Source organism: Entelurus aequoreus, linkage group LG01, assembly GCF_033978785.1.
Source record: "Entelurus aequoreus isolate RoL-2023_Sb linkage group LG01, RoL_Eaeq_v1.1, whole genome shotgun sequence".
NCBI classification, from domain to species: Eukaryota; Metazoa; Chordata; class Actinopteri; order Syngnathiformes; family Syngnathidae; genus Entelurus; species Entelurus aequoreus.
In genome coordinates, this window is record NC_084731.1 from 44,477,890 (window position 1) to 44,499,085 (window position 21,196).

At 38.7% G+C, this 21,196-nt stretch overlaps 1 protein-coding gene across 5 annotated transcripts in view; it reads right to left on the reverse strand.

Annotated features, from left to right (window-relative positions):
• Window positions 1–21,196, reverse strand: part of LOC133652894 (voltage-dependent calcium channel subunit alpha-2/delta-2-like) — a 123,610-nt gene that overhangs the window by 14,805 nt on the left and 87,609 nt on the right. For all 5 annotated transcript variants that reach the window (XM_062051855.1, XM_062051847.1, XM_062051838.1 and 2 more), the window contains 15 exons: window positions 7,245–7,319; window positions 7,092–7,166; window positions 6,932–7,003; window positions 6,712–6,783; window positions 6,558–6,619; window positions 3,961–4,037; window positions 3,296–3,356; window positions 3,129–3,226; window positions 2,956–3,046; window positions 2,824–2,886; window positions 2,640–2,743; window positions 604–702; window positions 438–529; window positions 318–365; window positions 175–246 (listed from right to left, as the gene is read on the reverse strand). In XM_062051855.1, the coding sequence (XP_061907839.1) occupies window positions 175–246; window positions 318–365; window positions 438–529; window positions 604–702; window positions 2,640–2,743; window positions 2,824–2,886; window positions 2,956–3,046; window positions 3,129–3,226; window positions 3,296–3,356; window positions 3,961–4,037; window positions 6,558–6,619; window positions 6,712–6,783; window positions 6,932–7,003; window positions 7,092–7,166; window positions 7,245–7,319 (1,161 nt within the window). The remainder of the gene's footprint in view (window positions 1–174; window positions 247–317; window positions 366–437; window positions 530–603; window positions 703–2,639; window positions 2,744–2,823; window positions 2,887–2,955; window positions 3,047–3,128; window positions 3,227–3,295; window positions 3,357–3,960; window positions 4,038–6,557; window positions 6,620–6,711; window positions 6,784–6,931; window positions 7,004–7,091; window positions 7,167–7,244; window positions 7,320–21,196) is intronic.

Here is a 21,196-nt window from a genome sequence, read left to right on the forward strand (position 1 = left end):
CAACTCCAAAAAACATATGCAATGAAAACATGCTGCAAATACCAACAACACAAACATTTTGCTCTTATATTCACATTCTAGTACATACTTGACATACTTCCATACTTAATGTGCACATACTGCAGCACACATTTTGTCTGATTGGCTTTGTTGTGGCTTTTTTTGGTTACTGACCTTTTTCCAGTGATCTCTTTGATTGGACATAACCAGGAAGCCACCGTCGTCGACAAGGTAGCAGAGGAGGTCCTACAGACAACAAAGACATCTTCAAGACTTGGTCCATTCATGACAATTTCATTGCAGGAACAGAGCCTCACGTCAGTGTTGACCTCGCAGTCCATCTCACAACTCCTGGATGGTCCACACTGTCAACAAAACTCTAGATATGACAATCATACAGTATTATCTTTAAAAAGTCAATATTGTTCAACTTGTACCTTGTGTGAGCCTTGTCGACTGTCTGACACATTGCTGGCCAGGATCTTGAATTTGTCCACCCACGCTTCCAGGTCCAGCTTCACTCCCACCACTAACAACACGTAAGTCACACGTACGTGCAATCAAGCAAGAGTTTAAATAACGATTTAAGTACAATTTCCTTACCAGCGGGTTTGAGAAGTTTGCCTCCTAGATTAACCTCCACAGCTGAACTAACCAGGATTCCAACTGTGCTGTTTTCTGGTCCTAACAGGTCATCTAAAGCTGTCGACAACCAAAATGTTAGATAAAAAATGGGTGTGCAGGATAGATATCAGACAGACAATTATCAAGCTATAATTGAATCTGACGACGTACCGATAAATCCGATAACATTCAAAAATAGCTGCAAAAAGATTACCCGTACTGCGCTATGGGTGGGTTTGGGTGAGCAAATCAAGCGCTCCTTTTGTTATCCAGTACGCACCATTCTGTCGTATTGTAAACAAACGGTGTTGATAGTGTGGGACTTTTCAGTGTTTCAGAGGAAGAAATTTTGTGTGCTATTTGCACTCGACACTCTGCAAACATTCCGCGGGGAGGGGGAAAAAACCTTATCAGCCACCTGAAACACCAGCATTGCTACGACAGTGTTTTGAAAACCTACAAAGACTGCTGCTAAAAAATAAGATGGTTTTTTTTGTTTTTTTTCAATAACAACTTCCTGGTTTTAGACATTTACCCTCGATGTCAAACTCCCTCGACGCCCTTGGACATTTGCACAACACGCTGCTCTGGAGTCGCACTAGCAGGCCTAACAGCTAACCATTGTGCTAATTAGAGTCTGGAGACACTTTTCCATCAAGTGCCAGCATTTCTTACCGATGTTCTAGCAAGACATGCTCTCCATTGGAATTCATGCACCCCTGCATCTGCCCATGCGTATGAATCCAGGGAATGTACAAATTAAATTGTGCATTGAAGGACTCTTTCACATGAGTTAAATCGTTACACTACGTATATATTATAATATTCAATATATTATAACATATTTTGTCATTTATTATATATGTTTCACACTACCAACAAATGCTGGCCACCCATAAAACGTGGCTGTTTTTTTATGGTACCGAAAAAAGAGCATGAAAAATAGAAAAATAGAGCTAAAGGCACCATGCAATGAGAAAATAATGACACATTGGTGCTAGCGTTGTCCTGATACCAATATTTTGGTATGGTACCAAAATTATTTCGATAGTTTTCGGTACTTTTCTAAATAAAGGGGACCAAAAAAAATGGCATTATTGGCTTTATTTTAACAAAATATCTTACGGTACATTAAACATATATTTCTTATTACAAGTTTGTCTTTAAATAAAATAGTAAACATACAAGACAACCTGTCTTTTATTAGTAAGTAAGCAAACAAAGGCTCCTAATTTAGTTGCTGACGTATATAGTAACATATTGTGTCATTTTCCATTCTATTATTTTGTCAACATTATTGAGGACAAATGGTAGAAAATTAATTATTAATCTACTTGTTCATTTACTGTCAATATTTGCTTACTTTCTCTTTTAACGTGTTCTATCTACAGTTCTGTTAAAATGTAATAATCACTTATTCTTCTGTTGTTTGGTTACATTAGTTTTGGATGATACCACACATTTAGGTATCAAACCAATACCTAGTAGTTACAGGATCATACATTGGTCATATTCAAAGTCCTCATGTGTCCACGGACATATTTCCTGAGTTTATAAACATAATTCAACATAACATAAATTTAAAAAAACCGAAAGAAGATGTTGTGATGCCAAAAAATATCGACGTAATCATAGCAGTATCGACTAGATACGCTACTGTACTTGGTATCATTACAGTGGATGTCAGGTGTAGATCCACCAATGGCGTTTGTTTACATTTTGACGCCGGTGAGCTACGGTCTGTAGTGAAGCATGTTTAGCTATTCCTCGTCCTGCAAGGATGATACTTGTAAGAAACTTACTTTATTTATCACCATGGAGGCGAGGATTAGTGATTTAGAAGTCGCTAAAACACTGCCGACTGGGGCCGGTACTTTTCAGAGGCGGTATGAGGGACAGTATATAGAACCTATTTAGTTTGAGTACACAACCAAACTAAAGATCTGAGTTTATAGAGCGATGTGTTATTATTGTTGCTGTCATAAATGTCCTTGTTAAATCGCAAAGGTTCTTACATGATCTTGGCGGCGCTCTGAACATGTAACCTTTGTTGTCCAGGCTGCGTCGGTAGTAGTTTGAATTGAAAGGTTCAGGATCCTCTTCCCATAACTCTGCAGCTCTTTGTACAAAACAAAGAATTTCATGTATGTGGAAAATATTTTTTTATAGTACCGTGAGCTTACGTTTGCTTTTACTCACAAGTTGGGGAAGACCCGCGTGATGCCGCCATCGGTGGACGCAAACACAGCGAGGAAGCCGTACCTTAAAACAACAGCGCATGACTTAAGCACACTGTACAGTACATTGCATATTTGTCACGCAACAACTCACGAATTAAGATCCTTGTTCTTCCACACTCGTGAGGCCAGCTGCCCAATGATCCTGGAGTCCAATATCAGGTTGTGAATGAGCGCTTGGTCACCTGGAGTCGAAAGAAACGTGCAGGATTTAAGGTCAGCGTCTTTATAACATGATGGAGGTTCCTGCTGAAAGTTGCCACGTACACTCGTCCGATTCGGGAGAAATTTCCAACATGAGCGAGAGGAAGTTCTGCAAGAACTGGGTGTTGTTGTCTGAAAGCTGCAGACGCTTGCAGTATTCCCTTCATGCAGGACATAATATGTTAGCATTTATTAAGTGGGAACACAGCAACAAAAAGGGAAATGTTTACCTTGGAGCCAGAAAGACATGGCCTGAAGATTCAAAGGAGCTGGGCAGCAACGACTGCATGTCTGCGCCACACAAACCCTGTTACCGTAATTTCCGGACTATAAGCCGCTACTTTTTCCCCTCGTTCTGGTCCCTGCGGCTTATACAAGGGTGCGGCTTATTTACGGCCTGTTCTTCTCCGACACCGACGAAGAGGATTTCGGTGGTTTTAGTACGCAGGAGGAAGACGATGACACAATGATTAAAGACTGACTTTTCATATACCGGTAGGCTGGTTATTTTGATAACGTACAGGCGAGCACTTTGTATTACTTTGCACCGTTGTATTATTTGTACTTTGCACGAATGCTGTTCGCCATGTCAAAGATGTGAAAGTTTGATTGAATGATTGAAAGATTTATTGTTAATAAATGGGACGCTTTGCGTTCCCAAACAGTCATCTCTGTCCCAACAATCCCCTCCGTGGTAGCAGGAACCCCTATATACTACGGTAATTACACATCAAAACCCTGCGGCTTATAGTCGGGTGCGGCTTATATGTGGAGCAATCTGTATTTTCCCCTAAATTTAGCTGGTGCGGCTTATAGTCAGGTGCGGCTTATAGTCCGAAAATTACGGTACTTCTTATCTTTATTGCATTACAACATGTTGCCTTCAGGTACTCACACTGCAGTTGGAGCATCACGTCACTGAGGTCCGCCTGGATGTAGTATTCATTGTATGGCGGCAGTACCAGCCCCAGACTCCAAGTGGCAAAATGGAGCGGAAGACACACAGACAGAGACACGTTATGACTTTCCGGTGTCCCCCCTACAGGACTGCAATCCATTGGCAGTGGGTTGGGTGTCAGGGGTTGGGGGTAATGATATCATCTAATTTGTATATTTGGTCATGGCGCATGTAATAATAAAAAGGCCCCCAAAGATGTTGCATGAATATATTTCAGGCTCCGTCTTTCTAGTGCAGGCCTGGGCAATTATTTTGCCTCAGGAGGCCAAATTTAGAGAAAAAAATGTGTCTGTGGGCCAAAATATCTATTTTTAGGAACAGTAATACAAAACCTCACAATAATGTCTGATTGAATGCTAAAAACGTTATGACAGACATAACAGGAATGGATTTTTTTTTTTTTACTGAATGAAACACCCAGAATGTACATAAAGAATGTGGGATTTACAATATTAACTATGAACGATAAAACACTGAATATTGACAACATAAGCTATAGAACTTTGTTGTAAAAATCTCCTTCCGCATCTGTCACTGACACCCGTATTTCAGGCTGGCCGCTCTGGAAACACTCTGTGGAAACGCTCCCCACCAACACTGCTTGGTGCCTTGTCTGAGCTGCTGTGACTTAGAGTACCATAGTAACTAGTATATCATGCAAAAGCGCAGATTCCAACCATTGAAATATTTCGTATAGTTCAAGACTTATGGTAATTTGAAAACATCACTGCATATCATAACGGAAGATACAGTTTCGATCTTAAAGGTCTAAAAAAGTTATTTGGGAATGTCAGGCAGGCCAGATTGAAAAGCTTAATGGGTCGCATGCGGCCCCGGGCCTTCATTTGCCCAGGTTTGTTCTAGTGCTATTGCAAGTCATGACCTGTGGGGATGTCCTGCATGTCCTGTTATCAACTCTTGTAGCGAATATGTCACCTTCCATGACAACGTCTATTGAATTACCGGGTAAACGCATGACGCAAGAAACACCTTCTGTCTTTCACTTTTAATGCGCACCTCGTCGGAATGCATCAATCAGTATCGATTTCCGTTAAAGTGAGTGTGATTGGTCCTCCGACTAACCATATGTCCATACAACGTGTGGAGCTGTCCCCTAAGTATTGGAGGACTGGAGGACAAGGCCAAACATGTTAAACACATAGTAAGAAAATAACATGAGCAGACAAGAAGGTGTGCTAATCGCTAAGCTAACACATGAAATTAGTACTTAGTAAAGTTTAAGTGTAAATGAAAGCGCGTTACAGCCGAAAGTAAGCAGTTATTAACATAAAATTAACAAGTAAATGATAAGAGTTAGAGAGAGGATAATACAACAACAACTTTAGTGCTTTGTTGGTGTGTCTTGTCGTTTAGAGCCGTGGTCCCCAACCTTTTTGTAACTGTGGACCGGTCAACGCTTGAAAATTTGTCCCATGGACTATATTGATGTATAATGTAGGAACCAGAAATATTAATAACAGAAAGAAACAACCCTTTTGTGTGAATGAGTGTGAATGAGTGTAAATGGGGGAGGGAGGTTTTTTGGGTTGGTGCACTAATTGTAATTGTATCTTGTGTTTTTTATGTTGATTTAATAAAAAAAGAAAAAAACATTTTTTTTAATTTTTTTATTTCTTGTGCGGCCCGTTACCAATCGATCCACGGACCGGTACCGGGCCACGGCCCGATGGTTGGGGACCACTGGTTTAGAGGACAAGACACTCACCGAAAGGGAGGGCAAATCGATCCGTAAATCGATGGTGTAGATACTAGGGATTGTATCAGTTCATGAAGGATACTAAAGCGATTAGATCAGTATTTTTATTTTCTCAAAATCTTTATTTGGTCGTTTTTTGAATGTTTACAAATTCAGGGAATAATTCCCTGGAAACAGGAGGACTTAAAGGGCAAAAACTACAGGGTTTAAAAGAGTAGTAGATTGTTTTTGTTGAGTTATAGTGTAATATTGACTTTTTTTGCCAAACATTTGTGTGTAATAAAAGTAAATAATAACAAATATATAATAATATAATATACATATAGTTTTAGTATTGTTAAACTGTCAATAACAATAACAATGAAATCGGGACAACCCTAGTGTGTATTTATATATACATATATATATAATATTTTTTAATTTAAAAAAATGAACCCAAATGCAACTAAGTTTCCTTTAATTATGAATCATTTTCGAGCAGCGTGGGCAACTGCTGACGCCATATCTGCATGAGTATAAAAAAAGTTTCCCAAACTAACGGCTCACAACTCAGTTCTCATCTTGCACATAAATGAGCTGTTTAAAAGACTCGATTTGTTCTCGAACATCACATCTCTAGTAGTCACGAAAATTTTTACTGTTACATAACAAGAGGGGTCTGAATACTGGCTAAATAGGACAACAAAGTCGTTAAGTAGCCAAAACGTTCCCTGCTGCTACATCTTCTTATTCTGTGGCAGACCAGGTGCATTAAATCAAATCTATTCAAGGAATGTATGGGAAACACCGCAATGATGTACATGATGAAGGTGCTCACCTGTAATCTGTATCATTTATTGGTGTCCAGGTGTAACCTCTGTATACCTCATCAATGTATTGCTGTAACAAAAAAATATTTCATGATATTAGACTATGCAGGTGTACCTTATATTCAGTCATGTGTGATTATAATAAACTCATATTTTACTTACCTCATCCACAGATTTGATGAGAGTTTTGACCTGCATGTCACCTGGACGCCCATCAATCATCTGCCGACGGATCTACAGCATATAAACACAACAAATAAGTTGTTAGCTTGTTCCTTTATAAAGTGCACAGACGGGTCATTCTGAGAAAAACTGTGCTGCTCGTTGGTCTCAAAACAACGGCAAGGATTCCAACATGCTTTTTGGTGCATTGAGTGCTCACCTCCTCTTTATTGCTGTCCTGCACTTCTGCATCCAGGAAGTCCAGCGTCACAGGTTCTGGAAGGTTCACCAGCTGAGTCAAAGGAAGAGCTGCATGTTGATTAAGCGTAGCCTCACAGATAATGCACTTATATAAAAGCACAGTCAGCGTTCTACGTCACCTTGGGCTGGAGATTGGGATGAAGCAGAAGATATCCATTTGGGTCCATTGCAAATATGTAACCATTGGCCCCAAGCTGATGAGGACAGAGAAGAAATAAGAAATTAAACAAACAACAACTAATAAATATATATATAAGATAAAATAGTCATACAGTGTAACGTGGTGTCAGGCGTTTTATCTCATCCAGATGCACGTCCACTCCCATGACACCTAAAATCAGTTGGTTCTGGAAGGAATTAAGTAACATGAAAAAATGAGTGATGAATACCAAATTTGGTACTTATATAGCGTGGTAACGACCAAATTTCGTCTGCACTACATGGTACTAATTCATGTCAAATCAAATGGTACCATATTTTTGATACCACATCCGGTTGCAGACTCACAGGCACTGCACGAGCAAACAGGCGTATGTGCAGCGGACTGCCTCTAAGTAATGTTGCAATTTTCCATGCCAACTAAGCAAGCCTGTTTGATAGAAAGCGCTCTAAAGTAAGGCTCCACTTTCAAAATGCGCTAGCTTGATGCTAATTTACATTGGATATGCCGAATACATGTTCCCGATTGGCAATTTTACATGGCAATTTCAACACCTCTCAATTTGGTAATAAAAACTACAACTAAGATCCATCCATCCATCCATAAGATGCACGTTACAATCAAACAGCTGGTGTGTAATAAGTGCAATACTTACAGTATACACACTTTGTAAGACTCAACAAAAGTCAAGACTAGCATATTCAACATTTTGTCCTTTTTTTTAATGTAACAACAAACATATATCCACAATGTACATAAAAGTCAAGGCACTTTCAACATATTCAATAATATTACACATCCATCGGGTTGAGCAATTTATGACTTTAACTAAACATGTCAAGGAAAGAAAATAAAAGCAAATACAAATAGAGTATTACAAATAATAATAAACAAAATGATAACATACAAAATTCTAAAAGACAATAAAAGGGCTAATTTAACTCATTTTAAAAGTTTTCAATAAAGATATCAATTTAAGGGCTTTTGTACTTTTAACCAGTTTCCAAGATTTAATTGATCATTTGAAACCATTAAGCCAATTAGAAAATGTAGGTTTTACTTTCAAAAATCATTTGAAGGGTATATTCCATTAATAATTTTAAATAGTATTACTTTAATTTTGGGAAGAATTGGGTATGTAATATATCTTGTCCTTTTTTGCCTTAATCAACATTTGTATACTCCTTTAGGATATTTTGTCTATGAATTGTGCCCGGAAAATATTATTTCACTAAAACTGCCCTCATATCTTTGTTGGAGCATTTTTCATCACAGAAATGAGCATTTTCAATATTAAGGTTTCTCAGACAAGGAGTCATGTTTAAATATAAAACATCTTGAGTCTCCATAGATTTTAAGGACAGAGGTATTGCTTTGGTGATCTTTTGAAACTGATTTTTGTAACAACAACATTGATACTTTTCATACATTTTTTCATACATTAACAAAATGCTACAACTGTCCATAAAATGTCTGACAGCCCAAATACCTACAGAGTTGCATTCTTCTATATACAGTATATGGATTTTCTATTAACTAGAATGTAACAGTTATTCCATATAGGTGTGTTGTGTGGAGAGAAATTGTGTTTAAACAATAATTTCCAGTAAAGTAGGGTTTGTTGGTAAAAATCAGACAGTGTTACTGGTAATGAATTGACATGAAAGTCACAACGCAACAGAAAATGTATATCTCCCAGTCTCTGGAATACGACATTTGGAATTGTATACCATATTGAACGTGAATTAGCAAGATCAATTTTTAACCATATTAGCTTTAAAACTCCATTCATTACATTAAAGTCAATCATATTTAAACCACAGTCTTTGACATCTTTAACCATATCATCTTTTCTTATATAATGAAATGTATTTGTCCAAATACATTTTAGGTTGATATCATTAATAGTTTTAACAATCTTGGTTGTAGTAGGCAGGGAATAAGCCGGGTAGATAAGTCTGGATATACTATCGATTTTAGTCAGCAAGATTCTTCCAAAGATGGATAAGTCCCGCTGAAGCCACCTGTTTAGGATTGATTTACAGTGTTCAATACAGTTTACAAAGTTGACCTTATCTGCTCTGATCTTAATTTTACATATAAGAATGCTTAAAGATGTCACCTCATCCTTCACTTTGATATTGTGCAATGTTGAGCTTGGACAATAATGCAAGGTGAGGATTTCACACTCGTCCGTGTTTAAGTAGAGTCAAGAACCAATCAATAGGTATTTAAAGTTAAAGTTACAATGATTGTCACACACACACTAGGTGTGGTGAAATTATTCTCTGCATTTGACCCATCACCCTTGATCACCCCCTGGGAGGTGAGGGGAGCAGTGAGCAGCAGCGGTGGCCACGCCCGGGAATCATTTTTGGTGATTTAACCCCCAATTCCAGCCCTTGATGCTGAGTGCCAAGCAGGGAGGTAATGGGTCCCATTTTTATAGTCTTTGGTATGACTCGGCCGGGGTTTGAATTCACAACCTACCGATCTCAAGGCGGACACTCTCTTTTTCCAAAAAAGTATGGTGTCCTCAGCCAGTTGACTTATCAATATCTCATTTCCCATCACTTGAATGCCTGCTATAAAATAGTTCTTAATAAAAATAGCTAACATTTCTGCCACCCTTATAAATAGTAAAGGTGAACTTCCACAGCCTTGTCTTATTCCTCTTTTGACATAAAATCTTGGACATGTCCCCTGGTCTAGAGCTACCAAACTATTAATATTGGTGTATAACATTTGAATTGTGGCAACACATTTGTGTCCAAATCCAAAATGTTTCAAGGTTTGTAGAATTAATTTAAGTTCAACACAGTCAAATGCTTTATAGAAGTCTAAAAACAGCATGAGACCTTCACTGTTGATATCTTTGTAGTCCACCAAGTTAAGTTAAAGTACCAATGATTGTCACACACACACTAGGTGTGGTGAAATTATCCTCTGCATTTAACCCATCACCCTGAGGTGTGGGGGCGCGGGGTTGAGGTGGGCGGGGTTGGGGCGGGGGCTGTTTGGTGGTAGCAGGGGTGTATATTGTAGCCCGGAAAAGTTAGTGCTGCAAGGGATTCTAGGTATTTGTTGTGTTGTGTTTATGTTGTGTTACGGTGCGGATGTTCTCCCGAAAGGTGTTTGTCATTCTTGTTTGGTGTGGGTTCACAGTATGGCGCATATTTGTAACAGTGTTAAAGTTGTTTATACAGGCACCATCAGTGTGACCTGTATGTCTGTTGATCAAGTATGTCTTGCAGTCACTTACGTGTGACTGTAGAAGCCGCATACAACATGTGACTGTGCCGGCACGCTGTTTGTATGGAGAAAAAGCGGATGCGACGACAGGTTGTAGAGGACCCTAAAGGCAGTGCCATCACGGCATGCCCTCAATATTGTTGTCCGGGTGAAAATCGGGAGAAATTTGGGAGAATTGTTGCCCCGGGAGATTTTCGGGAGGGGCACTAAAATTCGGGAGTCTCCTCGAAAAATCGGGAGGGTTGGCAAGTATGATTCATGTAGTCTAGTTTAAGGAGCAAGTGAAGAGTACAACTTGGAATAGAAGGAGAAAATCGATTTTTGGATGCTTTTAGCGTCTTTGTATTCTTTTCCATTTATTAATAAACTTTTTACAGAATTTCTCTGTTGTCTACTCCTCTCCAGACTACTGAAGTAGGAATATTTTTTTCCCCCTTCCTCAATCCATTTAGTACGTGACCTATTGATCTATCTTAGATTGTAATTCTATGAATTCTATGAATATTTGTCACTTTCTAAATTATTATCACCAACATCAATGCACAATTTGCTTACTTCCTGGAGAAAATTACATTCTTAACTCCTTTTCTTTTTCTCCAAATATTTGCTGAATTTAACACTAAATTCCCTGATTTTCAATTGTATGAATTCCCATTTATTGATATAATCTGAGATTGAGTCATCGTCGTCAATATAATTTATTACGCTTTTAATTTTATAGAAATAATCCTCATTTTGTAACAAACTGGCATTAATTTTCCAGTAGCTTTTATTTTTCATGTCTTTAACGGTAAGCCCTATTGTCAAACTAATAAAGCAGTGGACGGTTAAGGGTGCTTTTGATAACAAAGAATTAAAGGTGGACTTGTGTATATTATCACTGACTAACCAGTAGTCTAGTCTCAACTTGTTTCCTCCATTCGGTTAAATCCATGTATAACTTTTGACATTGGGATTTAACATTCTCCATATGCCTAATAAATTGTTGTCCAACATAAATGCGCTTATAATATTATTGTTTCTATTTTTCACTTGCCTTTAACTATCCTCCCATTCGTCAGATGTCATATTCCAGTCTCATCCAACAATAATATGATCATTCGGATATGTACGTTTGATTTCTGTTAACACAAGAGTAATATGTTCCAGTAAAGTTTTGTTCTGTTGCTCATTGTTAAAGCCATAATTGTTTATCAATACGATAAGTTGACTTTCAATTTTAACTAATACGATCAACCAGTGACCATTTTCATCAGCTCTGTGAGTCACAATCTCTCCTGGGAATTGGTAAAAACAAATAGCAACCCCGCCAGAGCGATGAGAACCATGGCTGAACAGGATTTTGTCTCCCCATTGGGTCATCCAAAAAGAAAAGTCCACATCTGAAGAGTAAGTCTATTGTAGAAAAATGTTTGCCCTTTGCAGTAGAAAAAAAGTGCTTTCCTTTTAACAATATTTTTTAAGTCCCTAACACTCAATGATCCAAAACATATTTTAGTTTGTAACATAACAACAAAAAACATCCAAAAACGCTAATAATTCGAAATAAGCTTGGTAACCTTTTACCATAGGTTCTGTAAGCTCAGGGGAACTTCCTGGTATCATTCCAAATGTTCACAGTAATCATATTTTAATCTTCTTTACCTCCAGTTCTCTGCCCATTGATGTAGGTGTGTGGCCCACGGAAGAAGGCCAGCTTCCCATATTTTCGCGCTTGTTTGATCAGTGCCCAGAGTCTATTCCTCTCTTCTAAATCTTCTTGTGCAAGCGCCTCAGCAAGCCGGACGTTCTTCTCTTTGCACATTGTAGAACCCTTGCTCCTCCTCTCTTCTATCACACATCTCTTGGCAAAGATGACAAAAATCTGTTGTCTTTTATTCTCCATTCTTCTTCCAACCCTGTAAGCCACATCAACTCCATCTTTTATTTGGCTTGATAATTCTGGAACGATGTGAGTCAAGACTTGGATGACTTGAGCTTTTGTATCTTCATCCTTGTGTTCTTCCAAACCTTTAAAGGCCAACTGAAACCCACTACTACCGACCACGCAGTCTGATAGTTTATATATCAATGATGAAATCTTAACATTGCAACACATGCCAATACGGCCGGGTTAACTTATAAAGTGCAATTTTAAATTTCCCGCTAAACTTCCGGTTGAAAACTCCTTTGGATAATGACGTATGCGTGTGACGTAGCCAGTGAAACAGGAGTATCGGTAGCCCATTGAAGCCAATACAAAATAGCTCTGTTTTCATTTCATAATTCCACAGTATTCTGGACATCTGTGTTGGTGAATTTGTTGCAATTTGTTCATTGCATTATGGAGAAAGAAGCTGAGCAAGCAAAGAAGAAAGTTGTCGGTGCGAAGCGGAGTATTTTGCGAGGGAAGTCAGCAACACAACACAGCCGGTGTTTCATTGTTTACATTCCCGAAAGATGCAGTCAAGATCGAAGAACTCAGACAACAGAGACTCTTACCAGGAGGACTTTGACTTCGATACACAGTTGCCTGTAGAGAACTGGGACAACACAGACTCTTACCAGGATTACTTTGATTTGGATACACAGACGTAGACGTGCTACCGTGAGTACGCAGCTGCACTTCCAAACATTTGATCGCTTGCCCGTACGTGCGTGTCACTTTCGTAACTTTGGGAAAATATATAAGCTTTATGAACCTTGGGTTGGGTGAACGGTCCTTTGGGCTGAGTGATTGTGTGTGTTGTGCAGGTGTTTGAATTGTATTGGCGGGTTATATGGACGGGAGCTAGGAGCTAGGAGCTAGCATAACAAACACCTAGGTGTTTGTTATGCGGGATTAATTTGTGGCATACTAAATATAAGCCTGGTTGTGTTGTGGCTAATAGAGTATATATATGTCTTGTGTTTATTTACTGTTGTAGTCATTCCCAGCTGAATATCAGGTCCCACCCGCCTCACAGCATCTTCCCTATCTGAATCGCTTCCACTCCCCACTAGTCCTTCACTTGCACTTTCCTCATCCACAAATCTTTCATCCTCGCTCAAATTAATGGGGAAATTGTCGCTTTCTCGGTCCAAATCGCTCTCACTTCTGGCCGCCATCACTGTAAACAATAGGGAACTTTGCGGAAATGTTCAACTGACTACGTCACGCTACTTCCGGAGGGGCAAGGCTTTTTTTTGTCAGATACCAAAAGTTGCCACCTTTATCATTGTTGTTCTCTACTAAATCCTTTCAGCAAAAATACGGCAATATCGCGAAATGATCAAGTATGACACATAGAATAGATCTGCTATCCCCGTTTAAATTTAAAAAAATCATTTCAGTAGGCCTTTAAGTTCAAGGCACCACTTCATTCTTCAACATTTCCTTCAAATCATTATTCTCTTTGTATAAGCGGGCGTTTTGTTCTTCCAGCGTCTTCAACTGTCTTTAATCTCTTCGGAGTTGAACTCCACTGCCTTAGCTAGGCTAGCAATCATGAATACTTTGTTTGATCTGCTCTCCGAGGATGGCAAATTTCTCATCAACTCTCCTTTTGAGGGCTAAAATAGCCTCCAAAATAGTGCTGGAGGAAACATCTACTTGCTCACCGTTCGCTGCAGTTTTAGTTTTGCTCGGAGTTGAAGGCGCAACTTTGCGTCCCCTATCTCGTTTGTTTGGTGTCGCTATCTTTGAAGCATAGTCGTGTTCTTTTTCCATCGTGTCTCAAATACCCGCTTCAAAAAGCACATCAATACCTCATCCACAACTTTCCTTTCTTGGGCCACAGTGCATACGATTCTTGAAGGTTTTCCTTTTTTACATTTTCTGTGAATTTATGTTGTATATTTGCCTCTCATTTGAGACTTACGTCGGGAGCGCTCTGAACCACTGCCGCTCACTGGCACGTTCAACTTAATGGCAAAGACTACTTCCTGACTACAGCAACACACTGACAACACACTGAAATGAATGTATACTTAGGGGGCGGCATGGCGTAGTGGGTATACTTAGGGGGCGGCATGGCGTAGTGGGTAGAGCGCCCGTGTCAGAAACCTGAGGGTTGCAGGTTCGCTCCCCGCCTCTTACCATGCCGTTGTGTCCTTGGGCAGGACACTTCACCCTTGCCCCCGGTGCCGCTCACACCGGTGAATGAATGTTGAATGAATGATAGGTGGTGGTCGGAGGGGCCGTAGGCGCAAATTGACAGCCACGCTTCCGTCAGTCTACCCCAGGGCAGCTGCGGCTACGAAAGTAGCTTACCACCACCAGCTGTGGATGAATGATGGGTTTTTAACATGTAAAGCGACTTTGGGTACTTAGAAAAGCGCTATATAAATCCCAGGTATTATTATTATTATTATTATTATTATACTTGCAAATGAGACTCAGAAGTGTAAGAAAAAAAGATATAACAACATCAGCTCACTGTTAAATGCGCAAAGTTTTACTTTATTATTATACAAATTAACCATTAATAACATATGAACTCACACTAAAGCTGGACTTCTTAACCTTTTTGAACTCAGGGCCAAACATTTCCACTACAGAAGGACCCGGGGCGACTCATAATAACACTGAATTAGTCATCGAACTCATGATTTTAATCGTATTCCGTAATTTTAACTAACCTATTTACAGTTTACAACCTTGTCAAATGATATGAAACCATGTAATAATCACAAAGATTATAATTTATTTAACACATGAAACTTAGGCTTTAGTTAAGCTGATTAGAAAAATAAGTACTAATGTAATATACTGCATAAGAAGGTACTCAAAAATAACTGACAAAAAATAAATCTACATACAATTATGGTGTGCTAAAATAAATAAACTAAATTAATAATTAATATGTTTCTCAACTAAACTGTCCATAAAATTAAAGTGAAATAAAATGAAAATATGAAAATGAAATGAAAATGAAAATACAGCTTCACCACTTTAGTCACAATTTTTGCGCTTACCCCGAGGGATGAGCGGTAAAAAATGGCTGGATGAAAGAAACCTCTCTATAACTTTAGACTTAGACAAACTTTATTGATCCACAAGGGAAATTGTTCCACACAGTAGCTCAGTTACAAAGGATGAAAAGGATAAGGATGGAAAGGATAATGCACACAAGGGCACAAAAAGAGGGTGAAAACAAAAGGTATGAAGTAGACTAGAACTGTACCATAGTAGCAATATAAAATATAACGTATATGTAATATTTACATTTTATATATACAGTATATAAAATATACTGATACATAATATTAGATCATATTATTATATAATATATACACTGCGATGAGGTGGCGACTTGTCCAGGGTGTACCCCGCCTTCCGCCCGAATGCAGCTGAGATAGGCTCCGCACCCCGTGAGGCCCCAAACGGGACAAGCGGTAGAAATGGATGGATGGAAAATATATACAATATAAAACAAATCCCAATTACTATGTACAATATTACAGTATACTTTAGTTACAGGCTATAACAGGGGTGGGCAAATTACGGCCCGCGGGCCACATTCGGCCTGTTGGTCCCTTTAATCCGGCCCGCCAAACATTAAAACAGAATCGAGCAAAGATCGGTTTTGAAAATTGCCAAAACAAAACTGATAGTAGACTTCGACGCACTGCCAAAAATTGGGTGATCAACAACCCTGCTTAAAGAGAATGTAAGTTCATAACCCTTTAATACCATTTGTATGTTTTTTTGATGATATAATATTGTTGAAAATAGATGTATTATGATTAAAATAGCCCATGTTTGAGAAGTCTACTCTTAGTTCCAAATGTATAATATGCTTTGAAATGCATTATGTGCTCGCCAGGCCAGTCTGTCAAATTTCAAAAGCCAATGTGGCCGCTGAGCCAAAACGTTTGCCCACCCCTGGCCTATAAGGACCACATCTAAGATATTTTTTGGCGGCCTAGGGGGCGCTCGCAACCCTATGGTTAAGAAACACGGCACTTAAGCTAAAAATTGGTAACGTTGAGTACTCGTATCAATTCCCAAGTACCAGGATATGGTGCTGTATAGACTCAAAAATCAATTTTTATTCTCCAGTTTTATGTACAGTGACAGACAGCAACAAATGTAAAGCAATGTGACCCAAAACCCAAAGACAAGTGCCACAAAACACATACAAAGGGAAAATACTGTAAAACATAAACACTGCAGGATGAAAACAAATGCAAAAGAAAAATTCTACAAACCCCAAAAGAATGTTTACGGAAAACAATACAGAATTAGCTGGTGGATATTGATCTTAAAGACATGAGCGTGATGCCCGGAAGAAGGTTGGCGTAGTAAAAAGGTACTTTTTTCTTAATTTTTTTGACAAACACTTCGAGAACAAACACCTGTAACAATCCGTGGCTCTATAATTCTGTAAATTCTCGAAAGCCGTAATCACTCGAAACTCTCCCATGCACTGATTTAGAGTCCAACCCCTTGAACTCCAGACTTCCTTATCCAGCAACTGTGCAATACCTAATACTTATTACTTAGATTACTGGGCGATATCTCAGGGTTTCCCCAACATGTATTTGATCGTGGCGGCTCGTCACATTGAAATACAAGCCGCCACACCTTAAAAATGTGTTTTTTTGAGGTGAAACAAGTTAAAGCAATATAATGTATGAATGGATATATATAATTATTAGTGGCTATTAGCCTATTAAATAGTGATGCATAGAAATTTCGGTCATTGAAAAAATTACTTTGATCACCGAAGCAGCACAACCACAACCGAAATGCTGTGATGACGTAGGCAATATACACGGGATTGTCTGGAGCGGAGGCAGCATACAGCAGACGTACTTTAATATTTCAGAGATATAACCGCAGACAGCCATCTGCAAAATGTGCAAAGTGCAAATATTAAGAGGACAGTGGCAGCTTTTAAGGGGAATTGCACTTTTTGGAAATATTGTCTATCATTCACAATCTTTGCATAAGACAAGAACACATGTTTTTCTTTTTTAATTTATTCTAACTCAAATTAAATAAAAAACCCAAAACCAATGAAGTTGGCACGTTGTGTAAATCGTAAATAAAAACAGAATACAATGATTTGCAAATCCTTTTGAACTTATATTCAATTAAATAGGCTGCAAAGACAGTTATTTAATGTTCAAACTGAGAAACTTGGTTTTTTTTTTTGCAAATAATCATTAACTTACAATTTATAGGCAGCAACACATTACAAAAAAGTTGGCACAGGGGCATTTTTATCACTGTGTTACATGGCCTTTCCTTTTAACAACACTCAGTAAACCTTTGGGAACTGAGGAGACCAATTATTTAAGCTTTTCAGGTGGAATTATTTCCCATTCTTGCTTGATGTACAGCTTAAGTTGTTCAGCAGTCCAAGGGCTCTGTTGTGGTATTTTAGGCTTCATAATGCGCCACACATTTTCAATGGGAGACAGGTCTGGACTACAGGCAGGCCAGTCTAGCACCCGCACTCTTTTACTACGAAGCAACGCTGTTGTAACACGTGCAGAATGTGGCTTGGCATTGTTTTGCTGAAATAAGCAGGGGCGTCCATGAAAAAGACGTTGCTTGGATGGCAACATAAGTTGCTCCAAAACATGTATGTACCTTTCAGCATTAATAGTGCCTTCACAGATGTGTAAGTTACCCATGCCTTGGGCGCTAATACACTCCCATACCATCACAGATGCTGACTTTTGAACTTTACGCTTATAACAGTCTGGATGGTTCTTTTCCTCTTTTGTTTGGAGGACACAACGTCCACAGTTTATAAAAACAATTTGAAATGTGGACTTGTCAGACCACGGAACACTTTTCCACTTTGCATCAGTCCATCCTAGATGAGCTCGGGCCCAGCGAAGCCGGCGGCGTTTATGGGTGTTGTTGATAAATAGCTTTCCCTTTGCATAGTAGAGTTTTAACTTGCACTTACAGATGTAGCAACCAACTGTAGTTACTGACAGTGGTTTTCTGAAGTGTTCCTGAGCCCATGTGGTGATATCCTTTACACACTGATGTCGCTTTTTTATACAGTACCGCCTGAAGGATCGAAGGTCACGGGCCCTGCCGCTTACGTGCAGTGATTTCTCCAGATTCTCTGAACCTTTTGATGATATTACAAACCAGAGGTGGGACCAAGTCATTGCTTTGCAAGTCACAAGTAAGTCTCAAGTCTTTGCCCTCAAGTCTCGAGTCAAGTCCCGAGTCAAGACAGGCAAGTCCCGAGTCAAGTCCAAAGTCAAGACTGGAAAGTCTCAAGTCAAGTCACAAGTCCTGCATTTTGAGTTTCGAGTCCTTTCAAGTCCTTTTGACCACAGACTAATATTTTTACACAGATTGTGTATGCTTTTAAACCGCTGTATTTATTTATTAAAACAAGTGCATTTGAAATAGCAGGAAAGAAAATAGTACTGACATTGCAATTCATAATAGCACTATTAACCAGTCATTTTAATAGTTTAAACAATTTTAAACATTTAACTCATTCCTTTACAGAATAAACACATTTGCAAAAACAAGTGCAACTGTACTTATTTGTACAAAAGTGTTAACATTGTATTTCCATGGCATATTGCATTGTAACTAGTTCCACAGCAGTTTCTATTCTGTTCTTACCTTATCTCATTGATCTCATCTCATATTGTATGTGTGTTGATGTGTGCGTACACATGAAAAACATAACAAATACATGAACATAACAATGAACAGAGTTGTACTTTTTAGATGTCAGGGCCCTATGCAATATGTACACATATTCTTAATATAGTATATATTTTAACTGACCTTTATTTGACTATGTTTGTCTTTTTGTAGGTGCCTAAAATATGCGGTGCTGCTGACCGCCGTCTAACGTTATGTTACTGTGTGTGATACATTGACTAACGTAACGTTAAGTGTAGGTACCTCATGCAACCCTGCTTAAAAAATCACTTGACAAAAAGTATGAATAAGGTAGCAAACTGCAGTGGACGCAACATATTGCCGTGTTTGAAATGACGTTATAACCATAAACATCTTATAAGTAGACGCAATATTGGTTGCGGAGACGCGAGCAATTTGCATCTTGAAGTGGTGATGAGGAGCCGGCGAGCAGCCTAAACTGACAGTTGACAGGTAGAAAACAAAGATTCTGGTGTTCAGCGTTTTCCTGCTCAAATGAGCGGACTGTTGAAAATAGGAATCGGGGGATTACTTTTCACAAGTAAGATTTAACATTAATGTACTATTGGTTGTATTTTATGAAAATAACATTACCACAGAGTTGAGAAGGAGCAAAGATCTTCAATATTTGTATGTGAAAATCACAAATAAATCTTCTGGGGGAGGATGACGCCCCTACAGGAGTTTGGTTTACAAACTTTCTGCCCCACCTAAAACAAAATTCACCAGCCGCCATTGATTATAATGCATTCTCATTTTAGGCAAAATATAAGACAATACTTTCTTAACAGTATAATTGTAACCAGGAATAAGTCTTCAAGTAACAATATTCAAATACTAACATTGTTGGGTAAAACAGAATTTGGTTTTATTCTGAATCCAGTGAAACAGATTGGTGGTTTTAGCTGATATAAAGACTTTCAGGTGTTTGTATATGTTTAAGTATTTGGCAGACGCTTTTATCCAAAGCGACATACATAAAAAATACATATATAACAATCACTGTAAACATGATCATTTAAGGGAAGAATGTAATACAAAATATCAATACAAAGTGTCACGACAGAATAAACTCTCTGCTGCTGCAGCAACAGAGATACGGTCTATAAGATATATAGATATCTAATATATTCATACATTGTTTATGTAGCATGTATATATAACGTAATCATATTGTTTCTTCAATTTAAAAATAGCTGACCGTTTTTTCCCCCCTTCTCTGGGATTATATTCCCAGTTTTAATCTCGGACGTCTGGTCACTTATAGCGTATAAGAATATTCTATTACTGTTAAGCAAACTATGAATAATAAAACATGTGTCCGTTATCATAGCTACACGTATGACAAAAAAGCGTGTGAAAATGAGTGGTATTCAGTGAGGTAAAATGAATTAAATGCGTTGACAGTTCATTGCTCCTGCCAAATGAATTGCACTGAGTGGAGCAGATCACCACTCCAAGATGGCGGCCCCGCGTCTCGTCTGCGCCAGTAGGCAGTAGCGCTCGATGCTGTGTACCCTTATAAGATGTCTATGGTTATGACGTTAGCAGTGAGTTTACAGCCTCACTGATTTAACTACACAGCAAATAAAAGTCATGTTACTTAGCCAATAAACGTTATCTTACATTCAAAACTTACCCTTCTTTGTGCAACTTCAAATGTCGAACAAAGTTGGAAGTTGTTGCGTCTCCGTCTGTAATATTCGAACTGCGTGATTTGCATACGGCAATTCGTTGACCAAGTCGCAGTTTTTATACCCGAACGAAACCAACTTTGGTATAAATCTTTCTCACTGGCGTGTTGTTTGACAACTCTTGTTCATTGGTTGTCCTGCAATTTGATTGGATCAATGCTGTGTGATGAAAACAATGTAGATCTAATTTGATTGGCTGTTGTACTGAGAGCGCACACGCTGACACGCAGCACACACGCTGATAGACAGACACGTACAAAATGAAAGCTACGGAGCGCTCCCAAATAACTTTTTAAGCTTTAGGTTTTGGGGAAAGTAGCAAGTCATGTCAAGTCAAAAGGCTCAAGTCCAAGTGAAGTCACAAGTCATTGATGTTAAAGTCTAAGTCGAGTTGCAAGTCTCTTTACATTTTGTCAAGTCGAGTCTAAAGTCATCAAATTCATGACTCGAGTCTGACTCGAGTCCAAGTCATGTGACTCGAGTCCCAACCTCTGTTACAAACCA